The sequence below is a fragment of the Dendrobates tinctorius genome, unplaced genomic scaffold (assembly GCF_039654945.1).
Source record: "Dendrobates tinctorius isolate UK_male_01 unplaced genomic scaffold, ASM3965494v1 ptg000008l, whole genome shotgun sequence".
NCBI lineage: Eukaryota > Metazoa > Chordata > Amphibia > Anura > Dendrobatidae > Dendrobates > Dendrobates tinctorius.
The window spans coordinates 70,844,704-70,869,466 of record NW_027361676.1 but is presented as its reverse complement, the minus strand read 5'-3'; the positions used below and the strand labels follow the sequence as shown (position 1 = coordinate 70,869,466).

The window sequence follows — 24,763 nt, the reverse complement described above, 5'->3', positions numbered from 1 at the left end:
GCAGACCAAACCGCAGGTCACTTTACCTGCGTTTCCGCGTGGAAAAACCAGCAGCGGAATCCGCAACGTGTGCACATAGCCTTACTCCACAAATGCTGCTCTGCTACAGAAAGATCCTCTAGATGTGATATGCAAATGAGGCTGGAGATGCTCTAAGTCGGGAAGAAACACATACTCATCTGCATATAAATCAGACAAGTGCAATATGAACGACACATGGACCATTCGTACGCCGTACGAGTTTTAAAGAAAATACATTACCATTATGTAGCATAGAACACTGTGTATGATTCTAGATAAAGAAAAATGGGTTGCAAAAAGAAAAAGAAAAAAAAAGTATTTGATTATGATTGCAGAATGGCTAGTGCACTGGCCAGCAAGGGTGCTAGCTTCACCACTGAAGGTGGTACAAGATAGGGGTTTAGTGACAATTACGAGACAGACGAGGAAAAAACACAACTTAGCTCCAGGCTCTGCTGCCAAGCTCCACATCGCAGAGGACATAGAAACAGGACTCCAAACTCCAGAAATAGCTGCTACAGTGCAGACAGAGAGCTGCAACTACACGGCTGGTGTCCAGAGAAACTATCACCAAGAGTTAGCTGATGCATCAGGTAACCATTTAGGCTATGTGCACACGTAGCGTTTCAAAACGCTTACTAAAAACCGGACTCCTTCCCAGAAATCGCGCGGTTTTTTCCGATTATGATCGCGATTTTCGCGTGCGATATTCAAGCACTTTCCAAGCGATTTGAAGCATCGCTTGGAAAGTGATTGACAGGTTGGTCACACTCGTCAAACATAGTGTTTGACAAGTGTGACCAGGTTTTTACTATTGAGGCCGCCTATGCGGCATCAATAGTAAAAGATAGAATGTTAAAATGCTAAAAAAAAAAATAAAAAAAAATCGGGGTATATTTACCTTCCGGCGTCCCGCGCTGCATTCCCGGGCCTCAGCGTTCCCAGTAATGCCTTGCGAGACCTGTGATGAGGTAGTCTCGCGTTGCTATAGCGATCTCGCGAGACCGCTAGAGTCACGCGAGACTACGTCATCACAGGACCTTGCCGCAAGGCATTACTGGGAACGCATAGGCCGGGAATGCATCGCGGGACGCCGGAAGGTAAATATACCCCGATTTTTTATTTTACAGGGGTATGGTACCCAGGGCCTGGAGGACAGTCTCCTCTCCTCCACACCGTGGGTACCAACCGCACATGAGACGCTTAACTTCCCGCATGGTGAGCATAGCCACATGCGGGAAGTAAGCGATTCTCATGCATTCCTATGGGTGCGGAATCGCGGCAATTCTTTGCGATTCCGCACAAAGAATGAGCATGCTGCGATTTTTTCCGCGATGCGATTCCGCCGCAGAAAAAAGCACAGCATTAGCACAGCATGTGCGGAATGCCATAGGAATGCATGGGGGGCGTTCTGTACACGATTTTTAAGCGTTTTCGCGCCGAAAATCGCGGCAAAAACGCTTAAAAATCGCTACGTGTGCACACAGCCTTAAAGGATGGTGGGAGTGGCCACCACACACATCAGCTGACCTGGCAGCTTGTTGCAACTACAGTTGCTAACAAGAAAAACTGACATTAACCCCCGCTGGCCTGAAAAGAAAAAAGCTACATTTAAATTAGAGAGGAACCAGAGCTGCCACGCATCCAAAAATGGATCGTGACATATATAGAGTACTCACTTATTATGTATAGCTCAGTCCCTTCGCATACAGTGTACTCACTTATTATGTATAACACCGTCCTTAGTTACATAGCTTCCTCTTTTGTTATGTATAACACTGTCCCTTATTACCATCCTCTCTAGTTATTGTCCCTTATTATATTTGAGCAGGGGGTTGGACCAGATGAGCAAGGAGGTCCCTTCCAACTCTACCATTCTATATATCTTTCTCTGCTGTTATGTACAATGCTGTCTCTTACATAGTTTATGCTTGTTATTTTTGCTATTCACAGCGCACTCTTATTACATAGTCCCCTCTCTTGTTAGATCTAAAATGACTGCTGATGGCACAGTCAGTGACCAGACAACCAGTTCATCAGCGTCTCCATTAGAAAAGAAATTTTACCATGCTTCATCAGCCGTCATTGCATTATTCATCTAGCAAGACAGGACGGTATGTAATAAAGTCAGGGCTCTATATAAACCAATATGTAAGGGACAGTGCTGTACATAACAAGAGAGGGCACTGTGTAATAAAGGATGGCTGTTATGAATGAGTCACCGAAGGAGGAAAAAACAAAAATACAAGCTAAGTCCAGAAAACCGGAGAGGTTGGCAGCTATCGGATTGCAGGCCCCTGATCCTATCCACAACAACTAACAGTAGCCGTGGGGGGTTCCTACGATGCCCTAGACCCCTCGATCACAGCTGGAGAACTAAATAGGCCTAAAGAAAGGGGAAATCTAAACTGCCCCAGAGCAGACCCCAAAGCAAAAGGCAGCCCCCAACATATAATGACGGTGAAGTAAGATGAAAACACTAACACAGATAGAAAGATAGCTTGGGCCCCATCGTTTGCTCAACCTAACTAAAAAGGACAGGATAGAAAAGCTGCTGTCTGCAATCCGTAAAAAACCCTACCAAAAAATGTCCCAACCGTCTGATAGGAAAAACAGTCCCTGAAGTCGCTAGGACTTCAAAAAAGACTATATCAGCACTCAGGTAAATTCTGAAGACAGAGCAAAGAGACAAACTGATCAGAGATAAAAATGGAACTCAGCACACCCCAGACCAGGGATGGCTGAACTCAAAAAAACAAGGTAAACAAAACAAAACTAATAAGTTCAATAGCAGAGCAAAACTTATCTTTGGGAAGCAGGAATCAGACTGGTCTCCAAGAATCCAGCAGAGAAATCACCAGCGACTCAGAAGGGCGTCGGCTGCCTTATATCCAGTCAGAATTTCCTGTTACCCAGTCATCATCTACCAGATCAGGTGTTTGGTAATCAGCCTCACTACCTTCCTTCAACAGAAGAGGGAGTTCATCAGACATCGACGGTGAAGGGGAAAATGAACTCACAACAGATGGCAATATACATAATAAAGGAGACTATGTAAGATATACACCTAGAATGCCTCCGCATGAAACAGATGATCATGTTGAGGAATAAGGAAGCCGCTTGACGTCTAGAGCGTGCGAGGAAAGTTCAAAGTCAGAGGGTCATTGTAGAAGACATCATTCAAGTGTCCAGAGGGCTGGTGAGGAAAGTCATCGCAAGACTTGGGAAAGTGATGCAGGAGATGGTGAATAGGTCCGGTGTAATGAGAGTGAGGATTTCGGATGGTGACGAAGCCCAGGTCATGGGTGAAGATGAGATGGTTCCATTCCTCGTTGTCAGATCCATGGAGAGCCTTGGGAATATCCGGATGCTCCTGAAGTATCGCATGGCATACCTGAAAAAAGTAGAGCAGCTAAGACTTGAGAGGGAGCAGATCAACAGAGAGCTGCAGGAAATGGGAAGATGGCCGCCACCTTCAAATCGCAGTAGAGAGGCAAAGAAGTTCACTTAGGGGGGAGTTGCTATGTAGCGGCGGAGGGAGGACGCACTTGGCAAGAGCTCCTGCCATCCTGAAGATATCCGACCAGCGGACCCTTACTTCTGCGACATACTTGCCGATTTTCAGACCCCTCTGGACTCTGGGGCGCTCCTGGACCCCCGCGGGAGAGCGGGGCTGGACTCCTGTGTGCTTGCAGCTGTGAAGACCGGGGCGGCCATCTTGGAAGCGCGCTCTCTGCCTGTGAGAAATGCGGCGCCGGGTTCCCAATCGCTGCAGAGCTGACAGACGGTGAGCAGATACCCTGAAGATCTGTGAGGGACAAGCGGTGTGTGCCTGAAAGATTGGGCCCCGTGTTCCCCCTTTTTGCTAAGTCACTTGGCCTGCCAGCGCCATTACTGTAGGGACTTGGATCCCTCTCTGGCTGCTGTCCCTGTGGGGTGCTGGGGGTCTTTGCTCGGGTTATAAGGGCCCTTGTCTTCTGCTTGGAGCTGGACATTGCCTCCCTGTGGGACTCTGCAGATCTGTGCTGCTCCTGGGACACTGCAGACACTATCCGATAGTCTAACTACGTCTATAACTTTGACTCAGGGGACTCCAGAGTGCACTGTCTCTAATATCCGGCTGTGCCCTATTGCTATTGAAATGAGTCGTTCCAAGGGGTCTGGGGCGGCTGAAAAGCTGAAGGAATATGCCAGAATAGATCATACTGAAGCCTCAAGATCTCTTAAAAATAATCCCTCACAGGCTCAGCGTAAGAACCGCCCCTCTGAGGGTGGGGAGGAGAGTGAGCAAGAGGAATTAACTCTTAAACAGGCGTCTGAACAACTGATGCAGGCCATCTCCTTAACCAGGACATCTCTGTCTGGGAAGATAGAGGACGTGTACACCGAGGTGGGACGCCTCCGACAAGATATTCAAGCCATGAAGGGCCGCATTACGGAGGTGGAGACAAGGGTATCCCAGGTAGAAGACACCATCACACCTATGGAAGCCAAATTAAGAACAGTGAGAGGCTCTATGAACGTGTGGAGGCAAAAAGCAGATGACCTGAAGAACAGAAGGCGTCAGAATAATATCCGAATTATTGGATTACCGGAGCGCTCGGAAGGACAACACTCGGAGCAATTCCTAGAAGATTGGCTTAAAACTACTTTGGGAGACGAATTCTCCCCAATATTTGCGGTGGAGAGGGCTCACAGGGTCACTACTAGGCCTCTTCCTCCTGGAGCCCCACCTAGACCTTTTCTGGCACGTCTCCTCAACAGCAGAGATAGAGACGTGACTCTGCGTCTGGCGCGGCAAAAAAGTCCTATCAAGTTCAACAATGCCACGATCTCGATTTTCCCAGACTTCTCTATGGAACTTCAGAAACAACGGGCACAGTTTACGGAAGTCAAAAGGCATCTACGGGAGAGGAATATTGTGTACTCGATGATTTACCCGGCGCGGCTCCGAGTGGTCCACGAGGGCTCTACTTTGTTTTTTACGGATCCAGCGGAGGCGGCTGAGTGGCTACGGTCCCACAAAGGGTCTGCTGCAAAGGAATCCTAACGCACCTATTGCTAGTTGGTATTTTTCTATTAATCGCCTGATTGGAGCTTTACTCGAAGGCATCCAAGTCACCAACAATACCGGACAGTGGGCTCAGTGATGGTATCCCCTTGTTTACTGCATGATGGGAGTACAGGACTCTGCTCCCGCATTGTTTGTGGTTTATTCACTTTGTTTTTTTTCCGTAGTGGTTTTTTAGGTAAAAATCGCAGCCGACTACAATTTCAGTCTCTAGGTGATGTCTCTAAATTTTGCCTGGGTAATATTATGGACCATTTTCAGCGGAGTAAAACATGGGGTCTGAGTTGATATGTTTGACATGGAATGTGAGGGTATAGCTCAATAAACTCAGAGATGGATGTAAATGAAATCCAGCAGGGTATGGAATATAATAAAAAATAATGATACCAAAAATTTTTTTTTTAACACAAAAGTCTTTATATAAAAAATTGCCTTTATTAAAATATTGGCACAACATACAAGCACATAGTTTAACCTCTTTCTGCCATCCGACGTACTATCCCGTCCACGGTACCCGAGCCCGTATGACCATGGACGGGATAGTACGTCGGGCCCTTTAATGCGGTACCGCGACTAAAGTCGCGGTGATCGCATTAAAATTCCGACGCCATCTCACCTTAGAAAAGATGGCGTCGGCATCCCGGGCTGCGATCCCGCCCCCCCGGCATCCAGTGCGCTGTGATTGGCTGTTCAATTCTGAACAGCCAATCGCAGCGTTTCTCATTGTTTCAGCCAATCAGCTTGGCTGAAACAATGATGTCCTAGGCTGGGATCGAGTACCGATGTACTCGATCCCAGAGCCGGTGCCTGGCAAAAAGCACCCAGATTGGCGCGATCGCCGATCTGATCGATCGCGCCAATCGCAGTGCATAGCGGCGCTATATCGCCGCTGTGCCCTGCCAGTACCGGCCAGGATCGGTGCTATATTAGCACCGATCCTAGGCTGGAGCCTGATTAGATCGGCGATCGCGCCAACCACAGGGCACAGCTGCGGTCACCATGTGACCGCTCTGTGCCCTGCTGGTGATCTGGGCATGACCTGCCTAGTAATCGGAGCTGTGAGCTCCGATTCTAGGCAGTTGCCATGGTCACCAGGCAGATCAGGGATTGGTGGGATCGATGTAATCATTCGATCCCACCAATGACAGGTCACAGCAGCGATGTGACCGCTCTGTGACCTGCCCCCTGACCTGCCTCTGACCTGTCTGCAGGGGTCCTCACTATAGCTGAGGATTCCTGCAGAGAGGTCGGACGCAGCAAGAGCTCCTGTGCTGGGTATTGTGGTGCCACAGCTTGTAGCATCACAATCCCTGCAGAAGAAAGAAGAAGAAGAAAGAAAACTACAATTGTAAGTGTTAATTGATCCCTGATCCCCTGCCCAATCTATCTTCACCCCCCCAATCTATCTTCATCCCTCCACCCCCCCTCTTACCCCCCTCCACCCCCCCTCTTACCCCCCTTCACCCCCCTCCACCCCACTTTTGCGCCACCTCCGTGCGCAGCCGGCGAGCGTTGATCGGTGACGCAGTTCACCGATCAACACTCGTGCTCGCTTTTTTTTTTCTTAGCCCCCTTTGCGCCACTTCCGTACACACATCCCGCAGCCGCAAAAGTTGGATAAGTGACACACGTCACTTATCCAAGCTTGTGCCTGCCGTTTTTCATTTTTTTCACCCCCCTTTGTGCCACCTAACTACAACCCTAACTGTTGATCCCTGCCCAATCTCTCTTCATCCACCCCAATCCCCCCATCCCCTTATTTTTACCCCCCACCACACTTTTGCGCCACCTCCGTGCGCAGCTGCCGAGCGTTGATTGGTGACGCAGTTCACCGATCAACACTCGAGCTCGTTTTTTCCTTAGCCCCCTTTGCGCCACTTCCGTACACACATCCCGCAGCCGCAAAAGTTGGATAAGTGACACACGTCACTTATCCAAGCTTGTGCCTGCCGTTTTTCATTTTTTTCACCCCCCTTGGTGCCACCTAACTACAACCCTAACTGTTGATCCCTGCCCAATCTCTCTTCATCCACCCCAATCCCCCCATCCCCCTATTTTTAGACCCCTCCACACCACTTTTGCGCCACCTCCATGCGCAGCCGCCGAGTGTTGATTGGTGACCGCAGTTAACCGATCAACACTTGAGCTCGCTTTTGTTTCCTTAGCCCCTCCATACACACATCCCACAGCTGCGAAACTTGGATAAGTGACACAGTTCACTTATCAGAGTTTGTGCCTGCCGTTTTCCTTTTTTTTTTCCACCCCCCCCCCTTGCGCCACCCCGTGCGCACATCCAGCAGTCTAGTTTTGATAAGTGACACTTATCAGCTAGGGCCTGCTGTTTTAGACTTTTTTCCACAGCTTTTTTACAGAAAGTTTACACCAATCACTCCCCCCCCCTCACGTACACATACAGTTTTCAATAAAGTGTACACCCAAGCACCATATTTACACAAAAATGTCATCAAATTCATCCCAACAGCGCTATTCAGTGGAGAAGGCATATGCTGTACTTGCCTCCGACACTGATAGCGATTTGGATGACGATCCGACTTTTCTTTATTTTTCGGATTCTTCATCCTCTTTTTCTTCCTCTTCCCCCTCCTCATCTTCCTCCTCGGGTCCTGCGGAACCGCCACGCAGACGCTCCAGGACAGAAGATGAGGCAGCGCCCACCATGCCCACAGCTGACCCAGTGCTCCCCGTATGGACCTCGCCCCCCGAAAATTACGAGCCACTGATTCCTGATTTTGTGGCAGAATCAGGAATCAAGTTTGACACCACCGGCCTCACAGAAATTGACTTTTTCAAAGTCTTTTTCTCTGAGGATTTTGTTAACCTCATGGTGGAGCAAACTAATTTGTACGCTCGTCAATTTTTGGAGCAAAACCCACGTTCAACATTTTCAAACTGGTCTCCTGTAGACGCAGTTGAAATGACGCAGTTTTGGGGCCTGGTCCTCCATATGGGGATACTGAAGAAGCCGGAAATTCGGCAATATTGGAGTGTTGATATTTTATACAACACTCCAGTGTTCCGAATGGTCATGGCCCGGACGCGTTTTGAGGCCATCCACAAGTTTCTGCATTATACTGATAATGCAGAGTGTCTCGCACGAGATGACCCCAACTTTGACCGTCTGTTCAAAGTTTGGCCGGTCATCGAACACTTCAACAAAAAGTTTGCTGAAGTGTACGTGCCCCAAAGGGACATCTGCGTGGATGAGTCCTTGGTTCACTTCAAGGGAAGGCTGCGATTCCGTCAATACCTGCCCAGTAAGAGGGCCAGGTACGGAATCAAACTCTATAAGTTGTGTGAGAGTACCTCAGGGTACACCCACAAGTTTAGAGTTTACGAAAGGAAGGACACCTGGATTGAACCCCCTGAGTGTCCTCCTTTCCTGGGAGTGAGTGGGAAAATTGTGTGGGATTTGGTGCACCCACTGCTGGATAAAGGTTATCACCTCTACACTGATAACTTTTATACCAGCATCCCACTCTACAAATCCCTCTCTGAGCGACGTACCGCAGCCTGCGGTACTGTCTGCAAAAATCAGAGAGGCCTCCCGAAGATGCTACTTGGGCAGATGCTCCGAAAAGGTGAGAGCAGAGCCCAATGTAGCGACCACCTGCTGGTGGTCAAGTACAAGGACAAGAGAGATGTCCATCTCTTGACCACCATACACGGTGATGGCAGTACCCTCTGCACTGTACGGGGTACCTCTACACAGGTCCACAAACCGACATGTGTAGTGGGGTACAACAAAAACATGGGGGGAGTTGATCGCTCCGATCAACTCCTCCAACCGTACAATGCATTGAGGAAGGCCAAGGTGTGGTACAAAAAGCTTGCCGTGCACATCGTCCAAATGGCAATGCTCAACGCATTCCTGCTGTCACAATGTGCATGCCCCAGCGATACGTCGTTCCTTCATTTCCAGGAGGTAGTGGTTAAGGCCCTGATGTTTGGCGCTCAGGAAGGAGCGGGCCCCAGTACTTCAGGAACTGAAGGTGCTCGTATTGTCCCAGGTCAGCATTTTCCGGGGGTGGTCCCGCAAACCCCAAAAAAAGGTAAGCCGCAAAAAAGGTGTCGAGTGTGTTACAAAAAAGGAATACGCAGGGACACCATTTATCAATGTGACACCTGCCCTGAAAAACCTGGCCTGTGAATGAAGGATTGCTTCAAATTGTACCACACCTCCATGCACTACTAATTTACATTAGATTACTTGGGGGCACATCTAGATTTGCTCTCTGGGGGTCTAGTATCCAAAATGATGTCATATGTGGGTTTTTTTTCCTGTTAGGCACATCAGGGACTCTGCAAATGGAACATGACCCCAGCAGACCATCAAAGTCTGCATTTCAAAACAACACTACTTCCCTTTCGAGCCCCGACGTGTGCCTAAACAGTTTTTTCCCACATGTGGGGTACCAGAGTACCCAGGACAAATTGGACAACGACTTTTGGGGTCCAATTTCTCCTGTTACTTTTGGGAAAATTAAAAATTGGGGACTAAATGATCATTTATGTGGGAACAAAACAGGATTTTATATTTTCACGCCTGGGCATTATAATCTTTAGTGAAACACTTGCGGGTTCAAAGTGGTCACCACACATCTAGATAAGTTTCTTAGGGGGTCTAGTTTCCAGAATGTGGTCACTTATGGGGGGTTTCTACTGTTTAGGAACATCAAGGGCTCTGCAAATGGAACATGACGCCCGCAGACCATTCCATCAAAGTCTGCTTTCCAAAACGTCATTACTTCCCTTTCGAGCCCTGACGTGTGCCCAAACAGTAGTTTTCTCCCACATGTGGGGTATCAGGGTACTCAGGACAAATTGGACAACAACTTTTGGGGTCCAATTTCTCCTGTTACTCTTGGGAAAATTAAAAATTGGGGACTAAATGATCATTTATGTGGGAATAAAACAGGATTTTATATTTTCACGCCTGGGCATTATAATCTTTAGTGAAACACTTGGGGGTTCAAAGTGGTCACCACACATCTAGATAAGTTCCTTAGGGGGTCTAGTTTCCAAAATGGGGTCACTTATGGGGGTTTCTACTGTTTAGGCACATCAGACGCTCGTCAAACGCGACATGACGTCCGATCTCAATTCCAGCCAATTTTAGGTTGAAAAAGTCAAACGGGGCTCCTTCCCTTCTGAGCCCTGCCATGTGCCCAAACAGTGGTTCCCCCCCATATATTGGGTATCAGCGTACTCAGGACAAATTTGACAACAACTTTTGGGGTCCAATTTCTCCTGTTACCCTTGGGAAAATAAAAAAATTGTTGCTAAAATATTTTTGTGACTAAAAAGTTAAATGTTCATTTTTTCCTTCCACATTGCTTCTGCTCCTGTGAAGCACCTGAAGGGTTAATAATCTTCTTGAATGTAGTTTTGAGTAGCTTCAGGGGTGCAGTTTTTAGAATGGTGTCACTTTTGGGTATTTTCTGCCATATAGACCCCTCAAAGTGACTTCAAATGTGAGGTGGTCCCTAAAAAAATGGTTTTGTAAGTTTTGTTGTAAAAATGAGAAATCGCTGTTCAACTTTTAACCCTTATAACGGTCTAATAAAAAAAAATTTTGTTTCCAAAATTGTGCTGATGTAAAGTAGACATGTGGGAAATGTTATTTAGTAACTATTTTGTGTCACATCTTTCTCTGTTTTAAGGGCATACAAATTCAAAGTTTGAAAATTGCAAAATTTTCAAAATTTTTGCCATATTTCTGTTTTTTTCATAAATAAACGCAAGTTATAGCGAAAATTTTTTACCACTAAAGTGAAGTACAATATGTCACGAGAAAACAATCTCAGAATCGCCTAGATCCGTTGAAGCGTTCCAGAGTTATAACCTCATAAAGGGACAGTGGTCAGAATTGTAAAAATTGGCTCGGTCATGAACGTGCAAACCACCCTTGGGGGTGAAGGGGTTAAAAAAAAAAAGGTACAAAACCACTTTAGCAATATATGTAGGGAACATCAAAAATATTAAATGTCCATAACATGAGGCTTAACCCCTTCCTGACAGACGTACTATCCCGTCCATGGGACCCTGGCCCCTATGCCCATGGACGGGAGAGTACGTCTCAGCAATCAGCGGCGCCCACGTGGTGAGCGCCGCTGATCGCGGCCGAGTGTCCCCTAATTATCACAGCTGACACCCGGCACAATGTGTCAGGGGCGGTCACGGACCGCCCCTGACACGTTAACCCCTTGAACACCGCGATCAAACATGATCGCGTTGTACCGGGGGTTAAAGGGAAGCATCGGCAGGGAGGGGGCTCCCTCCGTGCTTCCCTGAGCCCCCCACGGCAGCGCAATGTGCAGCACTGCTGTGGGGGGCTCCTTCCCTGCAGGCCCCCAAATCCAAGATTGCGATGGGGGCCTTCGAGGGCCTGCAGGGAGCTGGCTTCCTCAGTGCCTGCAAAGCGCAGGCATGAGGAAGTCTGCAACAGTGCCTGTGACAGATCGCTGATCTGTGATGTGACAGATCAGTGATCTGTCACAGGACAGTGATGTCCCACCTGGGACTATGCAATAAAGTAAAAAAAAAAAAAAAAAAATTAAAAAAAAAAAAAAAAAAAGTGTTAAAATATTTTTTTTTTTTTTTTTAAAAATCGCCAAATAAATTAGAAAAAAAAAAAAATTCCCCCAATAAATCTATTTTTTGGAAATAAAAAAACAAAACAAAATAAAAAGTACACATATTAGGTATCGCCGGGTCCGTAATGACCTGCCCTATAAAACTGTCCCATTAGTTAACCCCTTTAGCGAACCCCTTAAAAAATAAAAAACGAAGCAAAAAATAATGATTTATTATTATACCGCCAAACAAAAAGTGCAATAACGCGAGATCAAAAAGACGCATATAAATATCTATGGTACCGCTGAAAACGTCTTGTCCCGCAAAAAACGAGCTGCAACTCAGCGTCATCAGAGAAATAATAAAAAAGTTATAGCTCGCAGAATAAAGCGATGCAAAAATAATTTTTTATATAAAATAGTTTTCATTGCATGAAACAGACAAAACATAAAAAAAGATCTAAATGAGGTATCGCTGTAACCGTACTGACCCGAAGAATAAAACCGCTTTATCAATTTTACCGCACGCGGAACGGTGTAAACGCACCCCCTCAAAAGAAATTCATGAAACGCTGGTTGTTCATTCTGCGTCCCAAAAATCGGAATAAAAAGCGATTAAAAAATGTCACGTGCACGAAAATGGTACCAATAAAAACGTCAACTCGTCCCGCAAAAAATAAGACCTCACATGACTCGGTGGGTCAAAATACGGAAAAATTATAGCTCTCAATATGCGGTGATGCAAAAACTATTTTTACAATAAAAAGCGTCTTTTAGCGTATGACAGCTGCCAAACATAAAAACCCGCCATAAATAGTAAATCAAACCCCCCCTGTTATCACCCCCTTAGTAAGGGAAAAATAATAAAATTAAAAGAAAATGTATTTATTTCCATTTTCCCATTAGGGTTAGGGCTAGGGCTGAGATTAGGGTTAGGGGTGTGTTGCGGTTAGGGTTGGAGTTAGAATTGGGGGTTTCCACTGTTTGGGCACATCAGGTGCTCTCCAAATGCAACACGGCGTCTGATCTCAATTCCAGGCAATTCTGAGTTGAAAAAGTCAAATGGTGCTCCTTCCCTTCCAAGCTCTGCCATGCGACCAAACAGTGTTTTACCCCCACATGTAGGGTATCAGCCTACTCAGGACAAATTGCAAAACAACTTTTGGGGTCCAATTTCTCCTGTTACCCTTAGGAAAATAAAAAATTGGGGGCAAAAATATTTTTGTGGAAAAAAATGATTTTTTTTATTTTCATGCCCGGGAGTTATAAACTTCTGTGAAGCACTTGGGGGTTCAAAGTGCTCACCACACATCTAGATAAGTTCCATGGGGGGTCTAGTGTCTAAAATGTGGTCACTTGTTGAGAGTTTCAATAGTTTAGGTACATCAGGGGCTCTCCAAACGCACATGACACCCGCAGACCATTCCATCAAAGTCTGCATTCCAAAACGTCACTACTTCCCTTCCGAGCCCCGACGTGTGCCCATACAATAGTTTTCTCCCACATATGGGGTATCAGTGTACTCAGGAGAAATTGGACCCCAAAAGTTGTTGTCCAATTTGTCCTGTTACCCTTGGGAAAATAAAAAAATTGGGGACTAATTGATCATGCTTGTGGAAAAAATACGATTTTTTTATTTTCATGCCCGGGCATTATAAACTTCTGTGAAGCACTTGGGGGTTCAAAGTGCTCACCACACATCTAGATAAGTTCCTTAGGGGGTCTAGTTTCCAAAATGGGGTCATTTGTGGGGGGTTTCCACTGTTTAGGTACATTAGGGGCTCTCCAAAGGCAACATGACAGCCGCAGACCATTCCATCAAAGTCTGCATTCCAAAACGTCACTGCTTCCCTTCCGAGCCTCGACGTGTGCCCATACAGTAGTTTTCTCCCACATATGGGGTGTCAGCGTACTCAGGACAAATTGGACAACAACTTTTGGGGTTCAATTTCTCCTGTTACCCTTGGGAAAATAAAAAAATTGGGGACTAATTTTTTATTTTCACGCCCGGGCGTTATAAACTTCTGTGAAGCACTGGAGGGGTCAAAGTGCTCACCACACATCTAGATAAGTTCCTTGGGGGGGGGGGGGTCTAGTTTCCAAAATGGTGTCATTTGTGGGGGGGGGGTTTCCACGGTTTTGGTACATCAGGGGCTTTCCAATCGCGACATGGTGTCCGATCTCAATTCCAGCCAAAAACGTCAAATGGTGCTGCTTCCCTTCCGAGCTCTGCCATGCGCCCAAATAGTGGTTTACCCCCACATATGGGGTATCAGCGTATTCAGGACAAATTGCACAATAACTTTTAGGGTCCTGTTACCCTTGGGAAAATAAAAATTGCGGGTGAAAAGATCATTTTTGTGGAAAAAATAATGATTTTTTAATTGTACCGCTGTACGTTATAAACTTCTGTGAAGCCCTTGTGGGTTCAAAGTTCTCACCACATATCTAGATAAGTTCCTTGTTCCTTGGGGGGTCTAGTTTCCAAAATGGGGTCACTTGTGGGGGGTTTCCACTGTTTAGGTACATCAGGGGCTCTCCAAACGTGACATGGTTTTTTTTTTTTAAATATTAAAAAAATTCCTGTGACGCACTTAGAGGGTTAATAAACATCTTGAATGTGGTTTTGAGCACCTTAAGGGGTGCAGATTTTAGAATGGTGTCACTTTTGGGTATTTTCTATCATATAGACCCCTCAAAGTGGCTTCAAATGTGATGTGGTCCGTAAAAATAAAATGGTGTTGCAAAAATGAGAAATCGCTGGTCAATTTTTAACCCTTATAACTTCCTAACAAAAAAAAAATTTTGGTTCCAAAATTGTGCTGATGTAAAGTAAACATGTGGGAAATGTTACTTATCAATTTTTTTGTGTGCCGAATCTCTGTGATTTAAGGGCATAAAAATTCAAAGTTGGAAAATTGCGAAATTTTTAAATTTTTTGCCAAATTTCCATTTTTTTCACAAATAAACGCAAGTTATTTGAATGAAATTTTACCACTAACATGAAGTACAATATGCCACGAGAAAACAATGTCAGAATCACCGGGATCCATGGAAGCGTTCCAGAGTTATTACCTCATAAAGGGACAGTGGTCAGAATTGTAAAAATTGGTCCGGTCATGAAAGTGCAAACCACCCTTGGGGGTGAAGGGGTTAATTAATAAACCAGGCAAATAATCACAAATCAATAAGGTGAAAAAATAAAATATAAGTGTTGTTGCATATAACCTAATTTATATTAGCAAACATGCTCAAAGTGCTATAGTGCAAATGTGCAATTGTGGAAGAACCACTATAGATATATGTGCAATATACCGTAAGCAAGAGAACAACGTACAATAAACGGGATTATACCTGTAAGCCTGTTATGCTGTGTGGAGTGCCTTTGGATGCGCCCCGACGCGTGTTTTGGAAATAAATCTCCTTCGTCAGGGGGGGTTGTTCAATATTCAGTACGTGAGGTTTATTTATACTAGAGTTAATCACGGGCAGGAGACCTAACGGCGCATGATTCGTCGCCGCAGCCCGGAAGCCACAATGCGGCAAGCGTCATGTGACTGAACACTGCCGGGTAAGAGCTGCGTGTCAGTCAGAGACGCCGTCGCCATGCGAACCACCGGCGCGTTGGATAGCGCATGCGCACAGCTCAGTGCCACTGATAACTAAACAAAAATCTAGACGCAGTAGAATATGAGGGGAGCAATAACATATGTGGAGCAGAGGATGCAATCTCTCATATATGGGACAATGGAAAACATTATCTACTGAACCTATTATATATTAGTGCATATTATTAATAAAAAAAAAAATAGATATATCTATCTAATATATAAAGCTCAATGTGGATGTGTGTGTGTATGTCCGGGATTGGCATCCGCACTGTCGCAGCTACAGCCACAAAATTTGGCACAGTCACACGTCTGGACCCCGAGAGAGTCATAGGCTATGTTGTGAGGGGAAATTCTAACCCAGCGCGTTCCAATTCACAAAACAATTTTGCCCCTATCTAAATAATGGGGAAAAAGTGAAAGGAAAAGTGTTGGAGGCAAACTGACAGCTGCCAGATGCAAACAAGGGGGCCTTAAAGAATGAGTGATGGCGCCAAACAGTATATACAGTACAGTTGCTAAGGTGGGGCCCTGATGTGGGATACTCACCACACACGGGGATATGAACACACACACAAAATGCGCCACACACTACCACGTGCTTCAGCACATATACCACCCTCAGCACACATTTCACCACTCATACACCAACCTCGCCACATAAAAGTCGAAACACAAAAGTCGCCACTCAAAACTCGCCACGCTGTCCCAGAGCTGTTTAAAAGATGAAAAATGAGCTGTGATTGGTTGTTATCAGCAACAGTTTTCTTTGTAGACAGTTGTGGTAGCTGAGGCCTATTATTCTTATCATTTCTATGGTGTTATCGTCTATTAGATACACGGCTCAGCAGACAGTATCACACAGGATAGGAATAGATACACGGCTCAGCAGTCAGTATCACACAGGAGTGGATTAGATACACGGCTCAGCAGTCAGTATCACACAGGAGTGGATTAGATACACGGCTCAGCAGTCAGTATCACACAGGATAGGGTTTGAAACATGGCTCAGCAGACGGTATCACACAGGATAGGATTAGATACACTGCTCAGCAGTCAATATCACACAGGATAGGATTAGATACACAGCTCAGCAGAAAGTATCACACAGGATAGGATATTTGGGTTATCGTTTAGTTAATTTGTGTTGAAATCTGTAGTGTTGAATATATGATGGGAAATGTTTTTATGTGCAATATAATCATTATAATTTGTCGTAACTAACCACAGTTGGTTACTAGGCCCTAGTAAGCAAAAAAAAAATAAATTAAATGCACAATAATGGGGACATAGTGACATTATAAAAAATGTGAAAGTACATATACATATATATATGAAACATATATGTATATCAGAATATATGAATATCAACATACACTATAATATAAAAGGATAGTAGCACATCCTAACCCATTTTATATCAGGCATTAGTGCACAGGTACAAATCAATTATTGGTGCATGTAATATAATAGACTCAATAATGCTCAATACAATTCCTAATAGTGATGGATGTGAAGTACATTACATATAAAAATGAATGTTATTGTAAAATTATATAAATGTGCATAGAATCACAATGTATATATCAAATGTGACGTGAAAATCATAATACATAATGGTAATATAACCAATATAGTATACCTATCAATCGAAAAAAAATATTATATATATATTAAATATAAATAAAAAAAGGGGGGGAAAATAAATAAAAAATAAAACAATAATATACAATTTTTAGAGACATTTTTTCTTGCTTCTTCCTTCCACCACAATGTAAGATGAATATGATGATCCTCACAAAACTGCGTCAATCTCACCACTGAAAAACATGATAAAAATTTATTAAAAAGATGCACAAAAATAAAAGACTTATAAAAATGGAATAAATGAAAAATTCATTAAGACCCAATGGGGACACAGTGCCCAGTGTCCATATCCATTGGGTCTCTGAATGGGCAAGCAATTTACTGACTTTTCTGCCTCTAATACCTCTGCACACCATATCAATACCAGACACCTTCAACAATGTAGAATCACAATTGTGATGTGTTTTAAAATGTCTGGGCAGGGTTTTGAGGGTGGAAATGTCCTCAACATCGACAGCTGCCTTTATGCCCAAAACATACTCACGCACCCTCACCTTGAGCTGGCGGGTGTAGGCCAACATAGATGAGGGGGGAGCAAGGGCATGTGGCATAATAAATGACAGCTGTAGATGAACAAGTTATGGATTTCCTGATGTCAAAGACGCGAGCATTGTCAGAACTCGTAAAAGTATGTGTTCTGACAATACTGGGACAAGCTACACACAGTCCACATAGTTTACAACCTGTGGCTTGTGTGTGTTGTGTGATGAAATTGATTACTGGTTCCTGGGTATAGTGACTTTTCACTAGACCATCGCCAAGGTTGGGTGATCTACGAAATGTAATATTTGGATGATCTCCAATATATTTCGAAAGAATGGGATCAGCTTTCAAAATAGGTCAAAATTTATTTAAGTAAAATCTAAGTTGTTCATTTTGGCCATTATATTTAGTGATATATCTAACTACTTCAATTGATCTTATTGTATTTTTGTTATTGTCATAAAGTGCACTACTGCGGGACATATGTATTGCTCTATTAAATGCCCTTTTATGGAGCGTCTACTATAGCCCCGTTCCAAGAATCTTTCTGTCAATAAATCAGCTTGTTTAAAAAAATCTATTTCTGTAGAACAGATACATCTAAGACGTAAAAATTGCCGATTGGAATAGAAAGTACGAGGGTGGGAAGATGATGCATGAAGGAGGGAGTTAACAGCAGTTTGTTTCCTAAACAAATCTGTTTGAAGGCACATTGTGGTGGAAGGAAGAAGCAAGAAAAATGTCTCTAAAACATATATTTATATGTATATTATTGTTTTTATTATTATTTTCCATTTTTTCCCCCCCCTTTTTTTAGATTTAAATATATATATATATATATATATATATAAAAAAAAAAATTTTTCTTTTTTGTGATTGATAGGTATACTAAATTGGTTATACAGTTGTGACCAAAAGTATTGACACCCCTGCAATTCTGTCACATAATACTCAGTTTCTTCCTGAAAATGACTGCAAACACAAATTCTTTGGTATTATTATCTTCATTTAATTTGTCTTAAATGAAAAAACACAAAAAGAATTGTCCTAAAGCCAAATTGGATATAATTCCACACCAAACATAAAAAAAGAGGGTGGACAAAAGTATTGGCACTGTTCGAAAAATCATGTGATGCTTCTCTAATTTGTGTAATTAACAGCACCTGTAACTTACCTGTGGCACCTAACAGGTGTTGGCAATAACTAAATCAATCTTGCAGCCAGTTGACACGGATTAAAGTTGACTCAACCTCTGTCCTGTGTCCTTGTGTGTACCACATTGAGCATGGAGAAAAGAAAGAAGACCAAAGAACTGTCTGAGGACTTGAGAAACCAAATTGTGAGGAAGCATGAGCAATCTCAAGGCTACAAGTCCATCTCCAAAGACCTGAGTGTTCCTGTGTCTACCGTGCGCAGTGTCATCAAGAAGTTTAAAGCCCATGGCACTGTGGCTAACCTCCCTAGATGTGGACGGAAAATAAAAATTGACAAGAGATTTCAACGCAAGATTGTGCGGCTGTTGGATAAAGAACCTCGACTAACATCCAAACAAGTTCAAGCTGCCCTGCAGTCCGAGGGTACAACAGTGTCAACCCGTACTATCAGTCGGCGTCTGAATGAAAAGGGACTGTATGGTAGGAGACCCAGGAAGACCCCACTTCTTACCCCGAGACATAAAAAAGCCAGGCTGGAGTTTGCCAAAACTTACCTGAAAAAGCCTAAAACGTTTTGGAAGAATGTTCTCTGGTCAGAGGAGACAAAAGAAGAGCTTTCTGGGCAAAGGCAGCAACAGAGTTTACAGGAGAAAAAAAAAAAAAAAAAAAGAGGCATTCAAAGAAAAAAACACGGTCTCTACAGTCAAACATGGCGGAGGTTCCCTGATGTTTTGGGGTTGCTTTGCTGCCTCTGGCACTGGACTGCTGGACCGTGTGCATGGCATTATAAAGTCTGAAGACTACCAACAAATTTTGCAGCATAATGTAGGGCCCAGTGTGAGAAAGCTGGGTCTCCCTCAGAGGTCATGGGTCTTCCAGCAGGACAATGACCCAAAACACACTTCAAAAAGCACTAGAAAATGGTTTGAGAGAAAGCACTGGAGACTTCTAAGGTGGCCAGCAATGAGTCCAGACCTGAATCCCATAGAACATCTGTGGAGATATCAGGGACCTGGAGCAGTTTGCCAAAGAAGAATGGTCTAAAATTCCAGCAGAGCATTGTAAGAAACTCATTGATGGTTACCGGAAGCGGTTGGTCGCAGTTATTTTGGCTAAAGGTTGTGCAACCAAGTATTAGGCTGAGGGTGCCAATACTTTTGTCTGGCCCATTTTAGGAGTTTTGTGTGAAATGATCAATGTTTTGCTTTTTGCTTCATTCTCTTTTGTGTTTTTTCATTTAAGACAAATTAAATGAAGATAATACCACCAAAGAATTTGTGTTTGCAATCATTTTCAGGAAGAAACTGAGTATTATCTGACAAAATTGCAGGGGTGTCAATACTTTTGGTCACAACTGTATTACCATATATATTATGATTTTCACGTCACATTTGATATATACATTGTGATTCTATGCACATTTCTATAATTATACAATAATATTCATTTTTATATATAATGTACATCACATCCATCACTATTAGGAATTGTTTTGGGCATTATTGAGTCTATTATATTATATGCACCAATAATTGATTTGTACCTGTGCACTAAATGCCTGATATAAAATGGGTTAGGATGTGTTACTATCCTTATTATAGTGTATGTTGATATTCATATATTCTGATATACATATATGTTTCTTTATAATACACCGTATATACAGTGGGGCAAAAAAGTATTTAGTCAGTCAGCAATAGTGCAAGTTCCACCACTTAAAAAGATGAGAGGCATCTGTAATTTACATCATAGGTAGACCTCAACTATGGGAGACAAACTGAGAAAAAAAAATCCAGAAAATCACATTGTCTGTTTTTTTTTCATTTTATTTGCATATTAGGGTGGAAAATAAGTATTTGGTCAGAAACAAGCAATCAAGATTTCTGGCTCTCACAGACCTGTAACTTCTTCTTTAAGCGTCTCCTCTTTCCTCCACTCATTACCTGTAGTAATGGCACCTGTTTAAACTTGTTATCAGTATAAAAAGACACCTGTGCACACCCTCAAACAGTCTGACTCCAAATTCCACTATGGTGAAGACCAAAGAGCTGTCAAAGGACACCAGAAACAAAATTGTAGCCCTGCACCAGGCTGGGAAGACTGAATCTGCAATAGCCAACCAGCTTGGAGTGAAGAAATCAACTGTGGGAGCAATAATTAGAAAATGGAAGACATACAAGACCACTGATAATCTCCCTCGATCTGGTGCTCCACGCAAAATCCCACCCCGTGGGGTCAGAATGATCACAAGAACGGTGAGCAAAAATCCCAGAACCACGCGGGGGGACCTAGCGAATGAACTGCAGAGAGCTGGGACCAATGTAACAAGGCCTACCATAAGTAACACACTACGCCACCATGGACTCAGATCCTGCAGTGCCAGACGTGTCCCACTGCTTACACCTGTACATGTCCGGGCCCGTCTGAAGTTTGCTAGAGAGCATTTGGATGATCCAGAGGAGTTTTGGGAGAATGTCCTATGGTCTGATGAAACCAAACTGGAACTGTTTGGTAGAAACACAACTTGTCGTGTTTGGAGGAAAAAGAATACCGAGTTGCATCCGTCAAACACCATACCTACTGTAAAGCATGGTGGTGGAAACATCATGCTTTGGGGCTGTTTCTCTGCAAAGGGGCCAGGATGACTGATCCGGGTACATGAAAGAATGAATGGGGCCATGTATCGTGAGATTTTGAGTGCAAACCTCCTTCCATCAGCAAGGGCCTTGAAGATGAAACGTGGCTGGGTCTTTCAACATGACAATGATCCAAAGCACACCGCCAGGGCAACGAAGGAGTGGCTTCGTAAGAAGCATTTCAAGGTCCTGGAGTGGCCTAGCCAGTCTCCAGATTTCAACCCTATAGAAAACCTTTGGAGGGAGTTGAAAGTCCGTGTTGCCAAGCGAAAAGCCAAAAAGTATTAAGTTACGTACCGGTAACGGTATTTTTCGGAAGCCCATGACAGCACCACGAGAGAGGGGATCCGCCCTATAGGAACAGGAAACCTACAGATACAAAAGGGCGGCACCTCTCCCACGCATCAGTTGGATTACATAGCTTGAGAGGCTACCATGGTTAGTACACAACATATGATATATACAACCTATCTACCCTATTTAACCGAATTATTTCATACCATCTCCCACATATGGTGATTCTATGAACAATCTTCTAAAGGAGTGCACCCCTATACGTGAACAAGGGAGGGAACTAAGGGTGCTGTCATGGGCTTCCGAAAAATACCGTTACCGGTACGTAACTTAATACTTTATTCGGACTCCCATGACAGCACCACGAGAGAATTACAGAGATGTAAACTAACTTAGGGAGGGACTACAGCCTGCAGCACCCTTAGCCCGAAGGTGAGGTCTGAGGAGGCACCCATGTCTAACCGATAGTGGTTAAAAAAGGTGGAAGGAGATGACCAGGTGGCCGCCTTACATATTTGATCAATTGATACTCCAGATCTCTCCGCCCAGGATGATGCCATGGCCCGAGTGGAATGTGCCCTCAGGTTCTGTGGAGCCGGACCGCCACCTGCTGTGTAGGCAAGAGAGATAGCCTCCCTAATCCACCTTGCTAATGTGCGTTTTGATACTCTGTATCCTTTCCTGGAACCTTGGAAGGATAGGAATAATGCGTTCTCCTTCTTCCAAGGATCCGTGGCTGCTAAATATGTCAGTAAGCATCTTCTAATATCTAACGCCTGGAGTTTCTGCTCTTTAGGGTTGGTTGGGTTAGGGAGGAAGGAAGGCAGAACTATCTCCTGTGTCCTGTGGAATTGTGTTGCTACCTTGGGAAGGTATGCTGGATCTGGCCTTAGGATCACTCTATCCTGTAAGAACTCTGTGTAAGGAGGCAATCTGGAGAGTGCCTGTATGTCGCTCACCCTACGTGCGGATGTTATTGCTACCAGGAATGCTGTTTTAAGGGATATAATCTTTAGTGAGGCGGAATCTAAAGGTTCAAACGGACTTTCTGTCATGGCTGTAAGGACTAAGTTTAAGTCCCACGGTACGCATCTGTCTTTGTGTATAGGTCTCGATCTGGCCGCTGCTCTGATGAACCTTGCTACCCAATAATCTTTTGCAATATCAGCTGCAAACAGGGCCCCTAAGCCTGAAACTTGTACTTTTAGCGTGCTTGTGGAGAGACCCAATTCGAAACCTTTCTGGAGAAATTCCAGAATATGTTTCGTGGGAATTCCATCTGTGATGTCAAAGTGAAAGGTGGACAGGAAGTGTTTCCAAGTCCTAGCATAGATATTAGTGGTGGTTAATTTTCTGCTTCTTAGGAGGGTGTCAATTAAGTTCTTGGAGAACCCTCTATTTTTTAATAGTGACCTTTCAAATACCACGCCGTCAAATGAAGTCCCGCTACTTGTGGGTGGCTGACTGGCCCCTGGTAGAGGAGATCCGGAAGGTTCGGCAGTACCCAGGGATCGCCTACCGACATGGTCCTCAACCATGCGAACCAGGTCCTCCTGGGCCAAAAGGGGGCAATCAGTATGACTCTTGCCTGATCCTCTCTGATCTTCCTGACTACCAGAGGAAGAAGATTCAATGGTGGGAAGGCGTATGCCAGAGAAAAATCCCATCTTATCAGTAGGGCATCCACCGCCAGGGGATTTTCCCTGGGGTTTAGAGAGCAGAACAATCTTTCTTTTCTGTTTTTTCTGGTGGCAAAGAGGTCTACCTCTGGCTGGCCCCATCTGCGGACAATCTGGCGGTAAATATTTTTGTTCAAAGCCCATTCTCCTTGTCTTAGAGCCTTGCGGCTTAAAAAGTCTGCTCTTACATTGTCTTTTCCGCTGATGTGGAGCGCGGTCAAAGATAGACAATTTCTCTCTGCTATCTGGAGGAGCCGTTCTGTTATCTGCATCAGAGCGCTGGAGCGGCTTCCACCTTGGTGGTTGACATATGCTACCGCTACCTGGTTGTCCGAGTGTATCCTCACATGATGGCCCTGCAGGTAGATTAGTTTCTTGACTGCCCGCTCTATCGCCAATAGTTCTCTCTGGTTGGATGAGATTTCAGAATTAGAATCCCACTGGCCCTGTACCACTATGTCCCCCATATGGGCTCCCCAACCGAAGGAACTTGCGTCTGTGGTTATAATACGGGTTATCTGTGTTATCCAGGGCACCCCTGACGCTAGGTTCTCGCTCTCAAGCCACCATCTCATTGATGCAACAGTTGAGGGGCTTAGACACATCCGACCTTGTAAGGAGCCTCCAAGGGCCCTGCTATTAATCAAGACGTCGTTTTGAAGGGTTCTGGTATGGAACTGTGCCCACCTTACTGCTGGGATGCATGAAGTTAGAGAACCTAACAGGGACATGGCCTGTCTGAGGGTCATAGATGGATTATCCATTGCCCGAAGAACCTGCTCCTGTATCTTTTGTATTTTATCTAGTGGTAGCAGGCACCGCTGAGTGTCTGAATTTAGTATCAACCCTAAAAATTTCTGTATCTTTAAGGGCTGGAGTCGGGATTTCTCGTAGTTTAAAATCCATCCCAGGTTTTCTAACCTGGATTTAGCTTTTTCTATCTGGGATTTACAATGACCCACCGATTTTCCTACAATCAAGAAATCATCTAAATATGGAATGATTAAGACGTCCACCTCCCGTAAGTGAGCCATAACTTCGGCCACTAACTTTGTAAAAACCCTGGGTGCTGCTGAGAGACCAAAGGGAAGGGCTCTATACTGAAAATGACGTACTGTGCCCTCTACTGAAACTGCCACCCTCAGGAACTGCTGGAAGTCTGTATGGATAGGTACATGATAGTACGCGTCTTTCAAATCTATGACTGCCATAAAACAACCTTTAAACAATATTTTTATTGTTGTATTAATGGACTCCATTTTGAATTTATGATTAATCAAAAATTCGTTAAGGGAACGAAGGTTTATAATCGTTCTGAATGTGTTATCAGGCTTCTGGATTAGAAACAGGGGAGAGTAAAACCCTCTTCCTCTTTCAGCCTCTGGAACCTCTACCAGAACATTTTTCTGACATAGGCTCAAGACTTCCGCTTCTAAAGCCGCTTGTTCGAGATGAGAAGATCTTAAGGGGGTCAGTTTAAAGGTGTCCCGCGGGATCTGGGTAAACTCCAACCTAAGCCCGGTGGATATTACCTTACGCGCCCAGTCACTATTCGTAATCTGTGACCATGCCGGGAA

The 24,763-nt window shown here is 44.3% G+C and overlaps 1 protein-coding gene across 7 annotated transcripts in view; it reads right to left on the bottom strand.

Moving 5' to 3' along the window:
* PRIMPOL (primase and DNA directed polymerase) overlaps nucleotides 1–24,763 on the bottom strand; it is a 192,628-nt gene that overhangs the window by 109,739 nt on the left and 58,126 nt on the right. The window contains exon 2 of one of the 7 annotated variants that reach the window (XM_073578360.1): nucleotides 17,024–17,113. The exons of the other annotated variants lie outside the window; for them this stretch is intronic. Within the exon in view, the coding sequence (XP_073434461.1) occupies nucleotides 17,024–17,038 (15 nt within the window). The 5' untranslated portion in view covers nucleotides 17,039–17,113. The remainder of the gene's footprint in view (nucleotides 1–17,023; nucleotides 17,114–24,763) is intronic. 7 annotated transcript variants of the gene reach the window in all.